Raw genomic sequence first — 18,090 nt, forward strand, 5'->3', positions numbered from 1 at the left:
TTATTATCCAATCATGGGCAAACCAAGATTGGATTAATCTCAACCCAGCCCTAAATTTAGATGAATCCAGGCCCATCCCTGGAGCTGGGTCACTGCCCCTGATCTCCAGGGCTGCTAAAAATAGGAAAGAAGGGAAAGCTGTTGAATCAGTCATAATATCTGTTAGAATAATGCAAGTTTATTTAATAAAATTTAATATTCATAGCTACATGAAACAGATAAATCCTAACAGCTATCACTACTACCCTGGTGCGAATGCTATTAAATTTCATGATAACTACAGTACTCCTCTGAAGATAATTTCTCCTACTGTTCAGCCACGAACAAGAAAGAAAACATGAAGGAAAATAAGGACAACAAGCAGCCCAAGTAGCTGCCACAACCTCTCTGGGCTAAACCATGATCTTCACTGCTAGGAGAGTCCCCGAGTCCATAGCTCCAAAGACCTGGCTTATGCTCTGGCCCCAGAGGAGCAGAGACTGCAGAGGAGGAGGTGGTCATTACTGCCAGCAGCAAGAACCAAAACTCATCTTGGCAGTAAGAGAGCAACTTTTTTTTTCCTTTTAAAGGAACTACATAATCTCAAAAAACATAGCTTCTGGAGAGATGACATTTAGGGTCAAAAAGCCCTCTGTATTTCAATAGCCTTTTAGAAAGCATCATTTTCTGGCAGCATATAATAAATCATGTTCAAAATGACAATCCTGAGTCATCCCACCTCATGAGCAATCCATGAGCCACCAGCCTGCACGCAGCCTACCCGGCCGGCAGCATAGCCAACATCAATGCTCAAGAGAAGACTCCATCCTTGCTTGAACATGCCCTGACATTAATTTTTTGATGACTTTAAAGAAGTGCCAGTTTTCTCATTAATATTCATCTAGTCAATAAAACAGGAAATCTAAATTGTAAGAAACACTGTAAGAAAACATTAGAAGGGACTCAAAACCATTTTTGATTCTGAATTTAAATACATGCATACACACTCACACCAATAGGTTTTCATCTCTTCTGAACTGATTCTCATGATAAATAGTTGCTCATCGCTGATACATATGATGCAACACAAGCAGGCCTGGAGGGAAGAAGGAAAGGAATCAGAGAATTCAAGGCCTGGGCAGTAGCTAGTGGTGGTTTAGTCCAGTCCTCCCTCTGTGCCGAGGAAGCCTGCAGCCCAGGCGATGCGGCAACGTACTGGCAGTTCACAAGAGCCAATTCAGAACGGGCTTAAAATCGAATTCTGACATTTAAAGATCAGGACTTAAACAAATAAATAAAGATCACGACTTCCTAAAGAGGTGCATACAAGAATTCCATGTTTCCCTGAAGAGGACTCCTCTCTAAGGATCATAGCAAAGTACTAGCAACAGTGGAAATGCCCTGGTATACAAGGCCAAGAACACCTGGAACACAAGGAAATATTAGGGAACAGTGAACAAGAGCCACATGAGTGAAGCTCAAAACAAAGTCAAGTGAACAGAGCAACCACAAACGCGCACACACAATCCAACCACTTCTGTAAAATTTCAGTAATATCCAAAACAACAGAAGGTATCATTTATATCAATACATCTATCCATGTGTAATTCAAGCATTTTAAAAATGCACAAGAAGGATTATCAACAGAATCCGGATGGCTGTTTGCTCTCTCTGGAGAGAAGCAGAAGACCAGGAAGGGGTTCCTGGGGACTTCAGCTCTACTTCAACTCAAAATTTCTAAACATGAGTGGCAGTACATGGATGGGGAGCTGTTTTATATTAGGTATACTTTTGTGTGCCTAAAATTGTTTATTTATTTTTTTATAAGCAACGATTAGTTACTGGGGTAATGACATAGGGAGGCATACATTCATTCATGGAAGGAGAAAAATCAAACCAAATTTTAGAGATGAAAGGCACCTGAGAAGATTTAATCCCGGGAAAAGCTGGCACCACCCCTTCCCCAACGTGTTCTATACAAAGAGGGACTTGGTGCTCAGTTCAACAGACTAAGCCTTTCAGTTCAGTCACTCAGTTGTGTCCGACTCTCTGCAACCCCATGGACTGCAGCACACCAGGCTTCCCTGTCCATCACCAACTCCCAGAACTTGCACAAACTCATGTCCATCAAGTCAGCGATGCCATCCAACCATCGCATCCTCTATTGTCCCATTCTCCTCCGGCCTTCAATCTTTCCCAGCATCAGGATCTTGTCTAAGGAGTCAGTTCTTTGCATCAGATGACTAAGCCCTTGGTGACAAGTTATGGAGTGACAGCAAGACTGGATCAAGATCAGAAAGTGAGCGGGGAGGGACTTCCCTAGCGGTCCCTGGTTAAGAACCTTCCAATGCAGGTGACCCAGGTTCAATTCCTGGTCAGGGAACTAAGATACCACAAGCCTCGGAGCAACTAAGCCCCAGAGCCACAACCAGAGAAGTCCTCGCAGTGCAACAAAGAGCCCAGGTGCCGCAGCAAAGCCCCAGTGTAGCCAAAAGAAAGCTGTGCTGCCCACGCAGACTCCAGTGGGGGCTCAGGGCACTTCCTCCCTGCCTGGAGGGGAAGGAGCTTCCATCTGGGCCAAGGACAGGGGAGGAGCACACGAGTGGCCACTGCTGGGAGAGGCACTGTGGGAGAGGAACAAAGGAGCCCTGATTTGCCATCTCTAACTGGACCGGGAAGAGGCTTTGCCGGGGAGAGGGGAGGTGAGTGGGGTGGGGGTGGGGGTGGGGTTCTGCCCTGCACCTCTAAGGAGAAGGTGGAGTGCACCTAAGATGTTTTCACTGTTCAGGGTGACCCACAGGGGCAAAAGCTGGCAGAAGCTACAGTGAGGCTTTACTCAGGGATATGGACCAAGGACTTGCCTAAGGCACTGCTTATGAAGCAGACAGTTCTCAGAAACCAGTGGTGGACTTGGAGGCAGCTGAGGGAGGGCGTGACCAGCAAAAGAAAGGGATGGACGCTCTGACCTTGGCTCAAGTCCACAGTTAACAGCCTCAGAGGGAAAGGAAGCTCAGAATGAGCAGTCTTGGGCCTCCTTTCATTCTGCGAGTTAGATACGACTTAACGTGGAGAGAAGACAGATTGACAAAATTCTCTTTCACTGAAGTCAAATTAGTCAGCCAACAGATATAATAATGCTACCTTCTCTGTTTCAAGAGAACAGGGTGGTTGCTGGGCTTGTGAATGGGCGAAAGGATACCCTTGCTGGAGTGTGGGAAACGGTACAAAAGGACTTTTCCTGGCCTTCAGAACTCACTCTCTGGGCCCAGGGCGCTGTCTTGACCTTCGGCCTAAGCTGTGACTGGATGCATTTTTGCTCTGTGGCTGCTGGAGTTTACAACACACATAACTCTTCTATGTCAGGTCACTTAGGCAAGTCTGTTGCCTGGCCGAGAAAAATAAGGAGTTGAGAAACAGAAGGGACCTTCCTTCAGCTGAGGCTTTAGATAAGTGGTTCCCACTGAGGTTCCTCTAAAAGTCCAATTTGGCTGCAGTCGAGGGAGCCATGAAAAACAAACAGACAGATTTCTGGGATGTTTAGCCTTTCAGTGAATGAGAGCAACGCATGCTTTCAATGCTGGGCTTATCCCAGTGCTGTGCACACTGAGGGAGAAAAAACATGGACCATCTATCCCCTTTGACCGACTTTAAGAAGCAGAAGTTTAACACTGCACTTTTATAATTAAAGAGAAAAAATGTACTTTGTTTCAAAAGTACATTTGGGAACAACAAACATCTATGATTCCAGGGGATCTGAATATGAGTTGTGTGGTTTGTCTATTTACATTTCAGAGAGATATTCCAGAAATAGAAAAAAAAATTTTCTCAAATATTGAAATTCACTTTAAAGAAATGTTACATTCATTTCCTCACTCAAGAGCTTTATTATTAATGATAAAGATACAGTGTAGATAGATCCTGCCAGTTTTGAAACCTCGACAACCATATTTTGCTTGTGCTTTTTCTGTGGAGAATAATAAACATGGAGAATAATAAAATGGAGAATAATTAAATTTTAGAGCAGCTAATTTCAGGATAATTAGCTAACGCTCTAATTAGAAGAACAGATTAATGAAATAGGAAAAAATATGAGTCATAGATTGAAGCTTTAAAATATTTTTTTTCCAAAATAAAGGAAGGACTTAGGAAAAAAATGGGTAAAGGTAGAAATAAAGTTAAGAATGTTACTTAGATTGAAAGAGAGGAGATCAAGGTATTGTTCTTTTTAAGAAGCACGTTCTATAAGTTCATAAAAGCCATATTTCCACCAAGTGCCAACCTTGCTGCATATATTTAGAACTATTTTTTGTCTTATTCATTTGTACTCAAATTTACTATCTGTTTTCTTATTTGAAAATTAGAAAATCTAAAGTTCAAGACGAAAAACACATTAAAAGTAAATTTAGAAGACAGTGTGACAACAGTTTGAAATGATCACTGGCAGCAAAAGATGTAAGTTTTGTTAAATCCAACACTGGAAAAGGGGGATTTTTTTCTTTTAAGGTGGACTAACAAGAGGTCTGTGAACATACTTTGCCCTTAGAGGAAAGAACACCTGATATACTAAAAAAGAAGGTGGACTAGACGTTTTCAGATTTCTTTGGTTCTTCTACTTGGTGAATAAGAAGTGGCAAATGAAACCTCATTTATGGTGGAAATCAACACTGACACTTATCACCATTTCCTGCTGAAAAAACTGCACATCTTTATACTGTTTTGGAATTTCCTACTTGTTACTGAATTAAATCCAATTCTTGGCAATCTTCATAAGACAGCTGAACCCATAAAATCTAATCACACCAACAAAAGATGACAAATTCGTAAACTAATTCTAGCTATTAGGAAGAATTTACTTATTTTTCTTTAAGCCATAAATATATGCATGACAGATATAAAAACAGAACATTTAAGAATAGTTTTAAGGGATCTCTGTATTTGAGAATCTCAAAGGGCTTTATAGATTAAAATATAAAGATACAATTAACCTTTAAAATATCTTTGGGCAATGAAAAGTCAAAATAATAAATCACCACAATACCAAACGATAACTGCTGCTGCTGCTGCTAAGTCGCTTCAGTCGTGTCCGACTCTGTGCGAACCCACAGACGGCAGCCTGCCAGGCTCCGCCGTCTTTGGGATTCTAATATAACTGAATTACAAATTTAAGTTTTTTAATGCTAGAACAGCCAAAACGTCAAGAAAGAAAAACAACTGGCAAACAAGATGTAATAACACAGCTAAAACAACTCATATGAAGTATGCAGAAGCACCTAGGAAGGACTGAGCATGTTTAAATCTGATTAAGGAGCCAGCAGTGATCATCCAGCATTCAACTCACCATTTGAGAATGGCCAAAGAATGCACAAGTCTCTTTTGCAAACTGTGCACTTTCGAAAGGAAATGTGTTTTGTGTTACTCAATCTGGAAATAGCAATGTGCTTGAAGTTGTCAAAATGTGGATTTTAAAGGCTTTCAATGAACAGATGTTTTCCCTTCAATAAAATCTCTTTTCACAAAAAACCTACGAATCAGAATTCCTTGTAGTTAGAAAAGTTTAGAATGCCTCTAAGAGTTCCTTTTTCCCATTATTAACTAATGATCACCCCCAAAACCAAACCAAACTGCTCCCCAATGAAAACAGTTGCATCTCCTCTGCTCTATCCACTGTTTCTGATGGTGTACCTTTCTAACGGCATCCACTAGAGTCCCAACCCGGGAATTTCTTTGTACTTTGACAACTCAGGGTCAGGTCTGCTTCATTTAAGGGTGAAGGGAATACTGTGGTTATTCAAAAGATGAAGATAAAAAATCTCAGATTCTACATATTAATGCTATGGGAAAACCACATTGCCAAATCACTGGAATTACCACTGGAAAAAATTACAACTACATTCCAATGATGTTGCACCAAAAATGTAGCAAAACTGATCCTTTAAATTTTTCCAAGCTTTGACATGTATCACATTTTCCATTCATTTGGAGGTAAATAAAAGCTATAAAAAAAAAAAACAAACTAAGTAACAACATTACATGGTGTAACTAACTAAAAACAAAACGTATATTTTCCTTTTGAGAAAAGAATGAGTTCTTAAAAGAGGAAAACCAAAAAAAAAAAAAAAGATTGTTATAATGTACTATACTAGTCAGCAACTAGGGCTGAAATAAACCTTAGCTACAATCTTTTTTTTTTTTTTTTTTTACTGCACTGGGTTTTGTTGCTGCCTGGGCTTTTCTATTGGAGAAGGCAATAGCAACCCACTCCAGTACTCTTGCCTGGAATAGTTGCAGCAAGTGGGGGTATGGGTTTCTCATTATAGAGGCTTCTCTTATTGTGGAGCATAGGCTCTAAGGCTCTGGGCCCACGGGCTCCAGTGGTTGCAGCACACAGGCTCAAGAGTTGTGGTTTGTGGGCTCCAGAGCGGAGGCTCAGTAGTTGTGGCACATGGCTTTAGTTATTCTGTGGCATGTGGAATCTTCTCAGACCAGGGAATGAACCTGTGTCCCCTGGATTGGCAGGAGGATTCTTACCCACTGCGCTACTAGGGAAGTCCAGCTACAATTTTATTATTGAGTATTTTCAGGAAAATTTCCAAATCTCTTAAGGTTTCAGCTTATATTGGTACAAAATGTAAAAATTTCTTCATCCAGTTAACATAAATCAGCTTTTAATGGGGAACAGGTAAGGGTCTATACCAGATTACTGGAGGCTGAAGAGAACAATCATCTCAAGTCTTATACTATCTCCTGCAGTACCCACCTCACCCCTCCCATCCTCTTTTCCCACTGACTTTTCTCTAGATAAAGGAAAGTGATCAGAAATTACAAAATAAACAAACATAGCTGCAAACTCACACTGCTCTGAATCTAGTTAGCAAAAATGCCTTTTCTTGATCAAAACCAACACCGATGCCACAAAAGAAGAGTAAAATAAAGCAGCACTAACAGCTCTCTGCAGTCAGGGTGGCAGATGGATAATTATAATAAGCTATTGCTAATGAGTAGGATTAAAAAACAGATGGGGTATATGCAAGCAAAAGGATGAGACAAAAATCCACACAAATGGCACAAACAGAATATGGTTCTCCTAATCAAAAATGAAAACCTTTTTCAGATGATTATATCGGCCTGATTTATAAACATACTTCCCTACGATACAAAAGTTCAAAGTTGACAACACCCTGTAACTTTCATGTATATAGTAAATACTTCCACCTGCCTATTATGCACATCTCATATATATATATATATATATTATATATATATATATATATAGCCAACCACCTCTAGATACTTGAGACATTTTTGTAACTTTATAAGGTGATAAAGGATTATGTCGCCTACTACTTCCTTGGTTTGATTTTTAAAACAGAAAACAATGTTACAACTGGTTGGTAAATCCAAGCTCTTCTCTAACTTATGGATGTGGTCTGGACCAATGATGCAGCATGTCATATTTTATTTTCTCCCCTGTCCCCTGGCTAATTGCCACTTTAAACTTCAAATACACAAAGAATGAGTAATACCTAGATTCAAAGCATAAAATGAGTGGGTTACAAAAATAGGCTATAGCGAATTCACATTCAATCATTCTTTCTACTTCTAAAGCCCTGTGTTTTGGAGGGGTTCAGTGGGGAGGAGACCTACACAGTACTGACAAGAGATCATTTTTAAGCCATCCTAGAGGCTTCCCTGATGGTCTGGTGGCTAAGACTCCATGCTCTCAATGCAGGGGGGCCAGGTTAGATTCCTGGTGGGGGAACTAGATCCCACATGCTGCAACTAGAGATCCCGTGTGCTGCAGCTAAGATCCAGTGCAGCCAAATACATATATATTTAAAGTCATCCTATACTTTAATGGTTGGGAGATTCATCCAGCACCACATAAAATAGTTTTTGAAAACTGATAAAAAAAATCTATTTAACAGATAGATCTTTTCAGGTTTATCTGTATTTTAAAAGAAACCCACTTTCTTTGCCTTAAAATCTGACTCCCCAGTAGTGAGATTTTAGGCTGTGTGTGCAGAAAGTTATGTAAGGTGGATTGGGAGTAGATTTCCAGCTTTCTGGGAATCAGCGTGTTTTTATAAAACCAACTTCAAAGTGGAAAACCCCATTCAAGGTCCCCTACCCCCATGGCCAATAACTAAGGCCTCAGGCATTAGAGCAAGAAACTACCTCCACAGTTTCCTCCAACTGGTCCTCCACCTTGGATAGGAGAATTACTTACCTGAAATTTCTTTCTACCCATTTTGTTCAAAAATAGACAGCTCTTTCCAAATCCTAGAGAAGTATGTTAAGGATCACAGAATGTCTGTTAACACCTGTCCTTCTCAGGCAAGTGTTGCAAAGTTACAAATATGTTCTTTAAACAAGTCATAATTAGGCCGTTTGGGCTTCCCAGGTGACTCAGTGGTAAAAGAATCCACATGCCAATGCAGGAGACAGAGGAGATGTGGGTTCGATCCCTGGGTAGGGAAGATCCCCTGGAGAAGGAAATGGCAACCCACTCCAGTACTCTTGCTGGACAGTTCTATGGACAGAGGAGCCTGGTGGTCTAAAGTCCATAGGGTCAGAAAGAGTCTCACATAACTGACCACACAATCAGGCAGTTGCCCCAACCAACAGGTATATAAAGTGCAAACAGCTCATTTTCAAGTCTCCTTGAGAATGGAGCAGAACACTATTTCCCACAGAAGAATACCAGGAGTGAGTGACCAAGAGTTACATTCTCTCTCAGGCAGCTACAGACAGACACTTCCTTGAAAAGGGCATCCGCTTGCCGCCCCCAGCCCTGCCTCCCCACCGACAGCTCCTCCCCTATTTCCAATGCTGGAGAAGTCACTGAAAGTTTTGCTTCTTTCTCACCGTGAAAGAGTATTTTCAGTCTATTAAAAGCAATCCTTGATCATTATCAAGAATACACAGAAACTTAGAAAGTATTTATGTTCTAATTTGATAAAAAGTAGCAAAATATAAAAGGTATCATGTTTGTAAATATGTAGAAAATATATGTACATATGGGAAGCAACATGTAAAACAGTAAAGCAGTAATGTTAGGGTAAGTACATTACTGTGAGGTGATTTTCAAATTTATGAACTTAAAATGTTCACATATTCCCGCATTTCTTTACATTAAGCAATTTTGAAGAAAATGTTACAAATCCTAGAGATGAAATAGTAGTCACTAAAACTAAACTTCAAATTCTGGATTAAAGAAGTTTTTTGGGGGGATGTCCCTGATGGTCCAGTGGCTAAGACCCTGAACTCCCAATGCAGGGGGCCTGGGTTCAATCCCTGGTCAGGAAAATAGATCCCAGATGCCACTATTAAGGAGCCTGCATACCTCAATGAAGACCCAGTGCAGCCAAATAATACATACTTAAAAAAAAAAAAAAAAAAAAGAAGCTTTGGCGGACTGCTCCTACAAAATCTTACCCTTGAATATAATACTGTTTCTACGCTGGGAAAAGTGTAAAAAGGCACACCAAATAACCAATTTCATACACTCCTGAAAAGAGTCTTGAACTGAAGACTGCAACCATTATCTACAAAACAGCCTAGACAAATGTGTCCCTTTTCTAATTCCTCAGATTCAGTTCATTTGCTGTTACCTGCAAGAAAATGTGTGGGAAGACCAAAAAAAGGGATAAAGAAATGTGGGCTTGCTTTCACATGATGCATCCTGGGGGCATCGGCAGGACACACCCAGGAGGAAAGGCATTTTTCCATGCTATCCCTGTCCTTAATTAACAGGATAATTCTGAGTTTGCCATACTATAATTTATTAATCTTATTCAATTAATCCAATCAGCTGTAAAACAGAAGAGGGCAACAGTGCAAGCTTTAATAAAGGGAGCTCGCTGAACTTGAAAAGTTGCTTAGCCGAGGCTCACGATATCCCCACATGGCACAAAGGGCACGAGTGGCCCTGATGAGTAATTTGCTTTGTGTATTTTTAACTCATCTTTCTATTCAAGGTTCCATATTACAATGTGGTTTAGAAAAAAACAAACAGCAGGTATATACAGATTATTTTAAAAGTAAACTCGGGGGTACAGAGGATAGATAATTTCAGGTTCTTGGGTGTGGAGGGGTGGATCCAGCCCAAGTGTTGCCACATATAAACAGCTGAGAAAAAACTGTGTAAAACAAACCTGATCATCAAGTTGAAAATTTGACCTCTGCAATTGAAAAGGTGGCATTTTAAAATGTTAAAACTCATCTACCCAGTTTCTGACTGATCCAAAAAGTACACTGGCAACACCCTAACTGTAACCCTCAGTTACTAAAGTGAAAAACAAAAGCAGAACTCTCCAGGCATGTGATCGTTTTATAGACACACTGTCATTTCAGTGATGTTCTCGGGCAAGCCCGGAGCAGGATTTCCACATCTGGTGGTCATGGTATCAGTGCACCCGGTTTGGACAGCGCAGTCATTAGGTCAGGAAATGCATACAACAGTGATGCAAAGAAGTTAAGAAACGTGATACACAATGACTGTGTATTTTTAACCCCAAATGGTCTATCAGCAGAACAAGGAGGGTGAAGAAAAATGTCACTGGCCATTCTGGGAACAGAAGAGATCACACCCATTGGACTGGTGTTCTTCGAATGAATTTTTGAAAGTGACAGAAAAAAGTTGTGCACTCAGAAAAAATGGATACCGAATCAACTTCAAATAAGCCTCTGCAGGCCTCAATGCTGCAGTCCATGTTTGAAAAATTTGATATATTGAGCACAGAAAAGTGGCAGACATGGCCCTCTTTCTGACTTTGCAACTGGCTCCTCAGCCTGTCTGTGAGTATAATCCATGACTCAAATTATAAAACAGAAAACTGACTGAGACTGCTTCATTTTGTCTACATAAAAGACACTGCTAAAACAGTGCTCAACCACATGCGACAGATACAAGGAAGCTGAGCTTAGGCAGATGTAAGTCACATGAATGAAAATCCAGTTTACTAATGAAAAAACAAATTTCAGTATTTATCTGACACGAAGTCCTGAGCCTGACAAGATGCTATGTGCTAAGGAATACAAAGATGAAAAGTTACAGGCTTCAGGGAGCTCTCAGGCTAATAGGTCCCCAAATCTCATAATGTGAAAATCCCATGTCATACTTACTTCTTTTAAGATAATACTCTAAGGTTTGTTCTTCAGAAGCATGAACTAACAGCAGATGATGAACCAACAGAAAACATGACTTCCTATGATATGAAACTGCCTGCTTTAATTCTATCTTTTCCATAAGCAAGTATATAATTATCTCCCCAAAGGCTCAGAGAAAACAAGTGGCATTTGTCTATCACAAACGGCAAAAATGGTAATAGCAATTTTTCACTGTTGTTTAGAAACCGATTTGGCTTAAGATTTAAAACAGTCTTAAAAAAAAAAAGGACTCATTCTACCCTCCAGCACTCCAATATATAAGCGAAAGTCTTGGTCAAGTGTGATAGTTTCTCTGAACTCTAAGAGCTGTGATGACCAAGAGCTGTGATGACCAGCTAAAAATCAAAATGAGCAAACATCACATTTACAAAGAATGGTAATATCAAAAACAATATTTGCTAGAAACTAACACAAACATTGTAAATCAGTTATACTCCAATTAAAAAATTAATTTAAAATTAAAAATTCAAATGAAAACTATCATTTTTAAGTTATATGAGCAAAGACTAAAAGGCTCAGATACCCTCTGGAGCTCATCTGTAGAATCTTGAGCCCCTTACTCAACTCTTTTGTCTGCTACTGATGAAATGATATTAAGGAGCTACCATTTACTGTGTACCCACTATGTTCCAGGTATAACCACAAGAAACAGCCATTATTATCCCCCATTTCACTCTCAGAGAACCTGAGGCTCAAAGGAGTAACTTGTCCAAGACAACAGGCTAGGAAGAGCAAAGGAGGGATGTTATCTGTGCCTGCCTAGCTCGCTTCACTTGGCTATCCACTAAGAATTCAGATTACAAAGGATCTGGGAAGAAGCACTTTCTGAAAGAGCACTGAAAGCTGAACCTAGCTCTAGGTCATCTCTAGATCACAAAAGGAGGATGGGTCCACTCTGGGTCTACCTGAATACTGTTAGTTCTGTGAGCCCTCTCAGTATGTTTGGTATAGCCATTCCATAAAGAATTCTTATTCTAGACTAATTATGAAACAGATCTGATCATCTTGGAATCTTTCAAACTGGAAAGACTCCAACACACCAAGTCTGTTTTGAATCAAAGCAAACCTCTCTCCTCAGGCAAGGCCCAAAATAAGGGGTGTTCAAGAAGAAGGGGCAAGAGGCAACTTTTGCTCTTACGATGGAAATCCATCTCGGGTCAGCCTGCAAGACAGGAATTGTGATAACTCATGCTGCCCCAGGGAACATGCTTTTGGTTCCAAAGGAAAGCTAGGAAGAACCAAAAAATCTAGGATACCTAGGGTATCATCAGTGGTCAAGTGTATTTCCTGGCCATTGAGAGAATACTCTTTAAATGCACATAAATTTCTTCCAACATGAGATGACTGCTTTATACAACTTTATAACTGTAGGTGCATCTTCCAATTCTAAGTTTATAATGAGAAAGAAACTATGTTGGAAATTACTACAAATGATCACAAAAAATTAAAATATGACCAGCTGATAGACTGTTCTGGGACTTCAGTTAGGTTCCAAACCTAGTGTTCTTTTCACATTACATTGCTTTATTAGGAGATATTTTGTGGGATAATAAAATGGGTTGATATCTAATTCTGGGCTGCACTATAGAAAAAAACAACAAGATAAAGACAAAAGAAATACTCCTTTTTTGAAGCAATGCATCAGTTAAGATCTAATCAGGAAAGAGAAACCACTTATTTACACTGGAGGAATTTAATACAGGGAATTGGTTATACAAGCCATGAAATTGCTGAGCACCAAAGAGGGGCTTCCCTGGTGGCTCAGACAGTAAAGGACCCACCTGCAATGCGGGAGACCTGGGTTCGACCCCTGGGTTGGGAAGATCCCCTGGAGGAGGGCATGGCAACCCACACCAGTATTTTTGCCTGGAGAATCCCCATAGACAGAGGACCCTGGCAGCCTCAGTCCATGCGGTCGCAAAGAGTCAGACACGACTAAGCAACGAAGTACAGCAAAGAGTGTATGATAAAAGTCAACCTTTCTGCTGCAACAGCAGGGAACCATTACCACTCCCAAGCCAGAGAGACAAAAGGAGACAGTTACTGGAGCTGAAGGCCTAGACCTGATAAAAGCGTGGAACCACTGCGCCCCTGTCCAATGGGAGCTGGAGCCCCAGAGACACAGTCTGCTGAAGAAGCCACCTGGGGCCAAAAGGGAGGAGAAATACCTTGTTTCTCCCCTTCTCTTCTCCTCCAATCTCCCTCCAATGTCTCTAACTGGTTGAACTCAGTTTAAAGCCAGCTGATCCAGGAGCCTGGGCAGGAAAAGAGTCAGAAGAAATGGATTTGACAGCAAACTGACCAAGGATATGATCAACCTTTAGCTGCAAGAATTAAATGTGTTACTGTTGTAAACCACTAAGATTTGGGGGCTGTGTATCAGCAAAAGCTGACTGAAACCTCCATAAACAACATCAAGCAGGTAAATAAACAAGCAGACAGAAAAGTCAGATAAATGGAGACTCAAACGTAAAATATGTGAATATTTTCAACAGTTGCTTTAAAGAAAACATCTCCACCATTAATGTGGGAGCCTGGGGCAGAGGGCAAGTCCCTGGACAGAACCCCAGCCACACCCTGGCCCTGAAGGAGAAGCACATTCAGGATCTCCAGCTGGAGATGTACAGACCTGGCTATTACTATCTTGCAGGAATATCTCAGTAATGAACACACCTCAGTACACACCTTGCTATTACTGTCTTGCAGCTTCAGAATCAACTGGGGGCAGTTTGGGAAAGGAAGACCTGGTGAACTTAAGGGTGAAATATGCTAGCAAGTCAGGAGCTAGGCTTCCAAAAGGAAGTCTGTCACTGAGTCAGCGACGCTGCCAAGCTCTAAGCTGGAGCAGTACCAATATAGCTCAAGGGTAGCCACTGACACGGTGACTCCAAGGTTTTTGCTTATACTACCTCCACCATGGTACCAGCCTCCATCGTGGTACTCACAGGACTTTCTGGTTAGTTATTTATAATCCCTTCTCCCAGAGTAGATGGTAAGCACCTCAGGATGTGGAGTGCCTTTTTAGCTTCTGAGTCTCTACAATTACCCACCTTAAAATACATGGCCTCACCTAATATATCTAACCCTACTTTTCATAGCGATCTAACCCTACTTTTCAGTGCCTCAGTACATACCCTCAGAAATGCTTCCCTCATGTTGCCCTCTGATATTCCCTGTCTTTCCAGGAGTCCCCTGCCATCTGGAACATTCTCTATCCTTCCCCTTGGAATCCTGACAGTGACTTAAGTAGCCCAGTAACTCCACTTCCTCTGTCCTTCAGATATCTGGGTCAACTCTACTCACTCTCGATCCTAAATTTCTACCAAATTTAGAATACCATTTAATTATTCTTGTTGCTTCATATGATAGGTTTTGCCTTCCCGATTCAATTTAGGCAGAGCATCTGGCACAGTATGCAGCTGATTAACTAGGTGCTCAGTACATGTTCAAAGGGATGAAGGGAAGTGAAGCTTCATCTTTTACAAGCTATTCTCTTTGTAACCTTCCCTCCTGTTTGCCAAGAACATCATAGGCACTCAATAAATACTTATTGACACTGATTAATCACTTCTACTTCTGAAAACAATCAGGTTGACATATTTCCAAACCGATCCTACTGGAATGCATCTTAATGCCTAACAAATTAAGCTACATATTTGGATAATTTTAGGGAGGGAAGGAAGGAAGGAAGGGAGGGAGGGAGGGAGGGAGGAAGGAAGAAGGGGAAAAAAAGAGAGAGAGGGAGGGAGGCACACAAACACTAAAATAAATTATTGAGAAAAGAACAAATCAAAAACACAGTACTCAGCACACATAAAACAGATGTCTTTTCTTTTTAGAATGAAGACAAGACAGTAATACAGTCTCTTCTAGAGAAACAGAATTGAATTAAAAGTTCTGTTACCTATAATTTAAGGTTCTGTTACCTGATAGGCTTAGGAATCTAGATGAGTTTTAAAAACATACATGAAATGAGATAAAAATTCTGTAGGTATATTAGGAGAACCAATATAACACCCCAGGCTGGGAGGAGGAGTGGAAACTGAATATTTCATATAGGGAAGTTTTACTTCCTTCAGAAACCATAGTTTTCTTAAAACTTTGGCAACAACCACAAAACCATATGTTGTAGACATCTCTGCTGTGTGGGACCTTTTGCCATTGCTCCAACAACTAGAATGGTTGTTCTTCCCTCTTTAAGTGGACTTAGAGAAAAAGCAGAAAAACAGAAAAAAAGGAGACAGACTATAGGTTTATTACCCAAAATAGGTTTATTACCTTACAGAAACATGGCAAGTCAAACCAGCAATGGAAGCCTTCCATCAACAAAAGCCTGAGAGTTAAAAAGTCTAGTTTTTTTCACACACATAAAAATAATTTATTCAATTAAATACAGTCTCCATGTTGCTGCTGTTGTTGTTCAGTGGCTCAGTCATGTCCAACTCTTTGCAACCCCATCAGTGTTGGCACACCAGGCTTCCCTGTCCTTCACTATCTTCTGCATTTGCTCAGACTCATGTCCATTGATTTGATGATGCCATCCAACCATCTCATCCTCTGTCGCCCCCTTCTCCTCCTGCCCTCAGTCTTTCCCAGCAACAGGGTCTTTTCCAATGAGTGGGCTCTTCACATCAGGAGGCCAAAGGATTACAGCTTCAGCATCAGTCCTTCCAATGAGTAATCACGGTTGATTTCCTTTAGGATTGACTGGTTTGACCTCCTTGCTGTCCAAGGGACTTTCAAGGGTCTTCTCCAACACCACAATTTGAAAGCATCAATTTTTATGTGCTGAGAGTCTTCTTTATGGTCCAGCTCTCACATCCATACAGGACTACTGGAAAAACCATAGCTTTGATTATACGGACCTTTGTTGGCAAAGTGATGTCTCTGTTTTTTAATACGCTAAGTTTGTCATAGCTTTTTTTCCAAGGAGCAAGCATCTTTTAATTTCATGGGTTCAGTCATCGTCCATAGTTATTTTGGAGCCCAAGAAAATAAAATCTGCCACTGTTTCTACTTTTTCCCCATCTATTAGCCATGGAGTGATGGGACCGGATCCCATAATCTTAGTTATACATATACATATATATTCTTTTCCATTATGGTTTGTCACGTGTTATTGAATATACTTTGCTGTGCTATACAGCTGGAACTTGTCATTTTCCCATCCCATCCTATATAGAATAGTTTGCCTCTGCTAATCTCAAACTCCCATTCCTTTCCTCCCCTACCCCGCACCACAACTCTGTTCTCTATTATCTGTGAGTCTGTTTTGTTTAGTAGGTATGTTGATTTGCCTATTTTAGATTCTACGTAAGTGAACACGAGTTGCAGGTATCCTTTGGAACCATGTTTTTCTCTGCACACATACCCAGGAGTAGGATTGCTGGATCATATGATAGCTTTACTTCTAGTGTTTTAAGGAACCTCCAGACACTCCTCCATAGTGGCTTCGCCAGTTTACATTCCCACCAACAATGTAGGAGGGTTTCCTTTTCTCCACATCCTCTCCAGCACTTGTTACTTGTAGACTTTTGATGATGGCCATTCTGACTGGTGTGAGGTAATAGCTCATTACAGTTTTGATTTGCATTTCTCTAAGAAGAGCTGTTGAACTATCTTTGCATGTGTCTAATGGCCACCTGCATATCTGCTCTGGAGGAGTGTCTATTTAGGTCTTCTACCCATTTTTCAGTTGGATGGTTTTGTTTTTTTTTTTGTTGAGTTGTATGAGCTGTTTGCATATTTTTCAAACAATATATTTTATTTTCTATTCTTATGTTCTGGTCTAGTCTCTTCCCCTTCGTCCAAAGAAAAAAAACAAAGAGAGATTGGTCTGGACACACTAAACTGACTCCATGACCCAATAATGGGCTGCAATCCACAATGAAACACACTGGCTTAAAGAACTTTCTGGAAGTCAACCAAAGGTCACATGCTATTTCTTTCTTTTCTAAAATTCCCTTGCTGATAAGGAAAAGCCACTCCAGCTTCACTTCTTAACAAGAGAGAGAGAAAGGGAAAAAATGACAACTTCAGGGCCCAGCATACTGTAAGCACTAAAATATTTGTTAAATTTAAGAAGCCATTAAAAAGTGTACATGTATGTTTTTGTGTTGTGGGTAAAGTTAACAGAGAGGAGTAGGGTGAAGAAGACTTAAAGGAGACAAAGGAGAATTCCAATGACAGAAATGCTTCCTGGGTAACACGCCCAATTTTTTGAGCAAGACAAGGCCAGAGCTTCTGCTTCCTCATTACCTGAGATGCTTTGATTCACTGGCCCAAGGCCAAGAAGCAAATGAGAAAAAGTGTCTTCAAAAAAAGGTACAAGAATTCAACAGGGTTTGATAATTTACCTTATTACAAATTAATAAAATAGAACTGTATCTTTTAAACGAGGGAATAATTGCCTGCAAAATCAAGGATTTAAACTTCACTTTAAATCAGTCCAGAATGGCTACAGTACAAATTGTCCCAGAGAACAAAGTGCAGCCAAACAAAATGAGCATCAGATTAGATCACCCTGTATAATGGAATCATTATTAAATAATACCCCTCAAGATATTCTCCTGAGACTCCTTCCCCTTCAACATATAATGATGCTGACAGTTATAATGGGATAGGCTATCATTAATAAAAATAGCTGACATTCCTCAAGAGCCCACTTCGTGCCAGGCTCTGTGCTGTGTACTTAATATACCTTACCACTAGTCTCAACATAAGCCTTCATGAGGGCTACTATCCCTATTTTACACAAGAGGAAACCTAAGTCCAAATAGAGAAGACAGAGGTCAAAATCAGAGAGTGGAGGAGGGATGAGTCTGAGAGAGGAAGGATCTTGGGACTCAATTATGCAGACATTAGTCTTCAACTTCCAAACTCCCTGGGCCCCTGCTGGTGGTCTGGGACTACCACGGCATTTGATCCCAAACAGGAACGGTA

At 40.5% G+C, this 18,090-nt stretch overlaps 1 protein-coding gene across 3 annotated transcripts in view; it reads right to left on the reverse strand.

The window, feature by feature from the left end:
* The window catches only part of RAB8B (RAB8B, member RAS oncogene family), a 70,321-nt gene that overhangs the window by 28,679 nt on the left and 23,552 nt on the right, over positions 1-18,090 (reverse strand). Inside the window, exon 2 of one of the 3 annotated variants that reach the window (XM_069596260.1) lies at positions 991-1,075. The exons of the other annotated variants lie outside the window; for them this stretch is intronic. Within the exon in view, the coding sequence (XP_069452361.1) occupies positions 991-1,027 (37 nt within the window). The 5' untranslated portion in view covers positions 1,028-1,075. The remainder of the gene's footprint in view (positions 1-990; positions 1,076-18,090) is intronic. 3 annotated transcript variants of the gene reach the window in all.

This window comes from Ovis canadensis, chromosome 7 (genome assembly GCF_042477335.2).
Source record: "Ovis canadensis isolate MfBH-ARS-UI-01 breed Bighorn chromosome 7, ARS-UI_OviCan_v2, whole genome shotgun sequence".
NCBI classification, from domain to species: domain Eukaryota; kingdom Metazoa; phylum Chordata; class Mammalia; order Artiodactyla; family Bovidae; genus Ovis; species Ovis canadensis.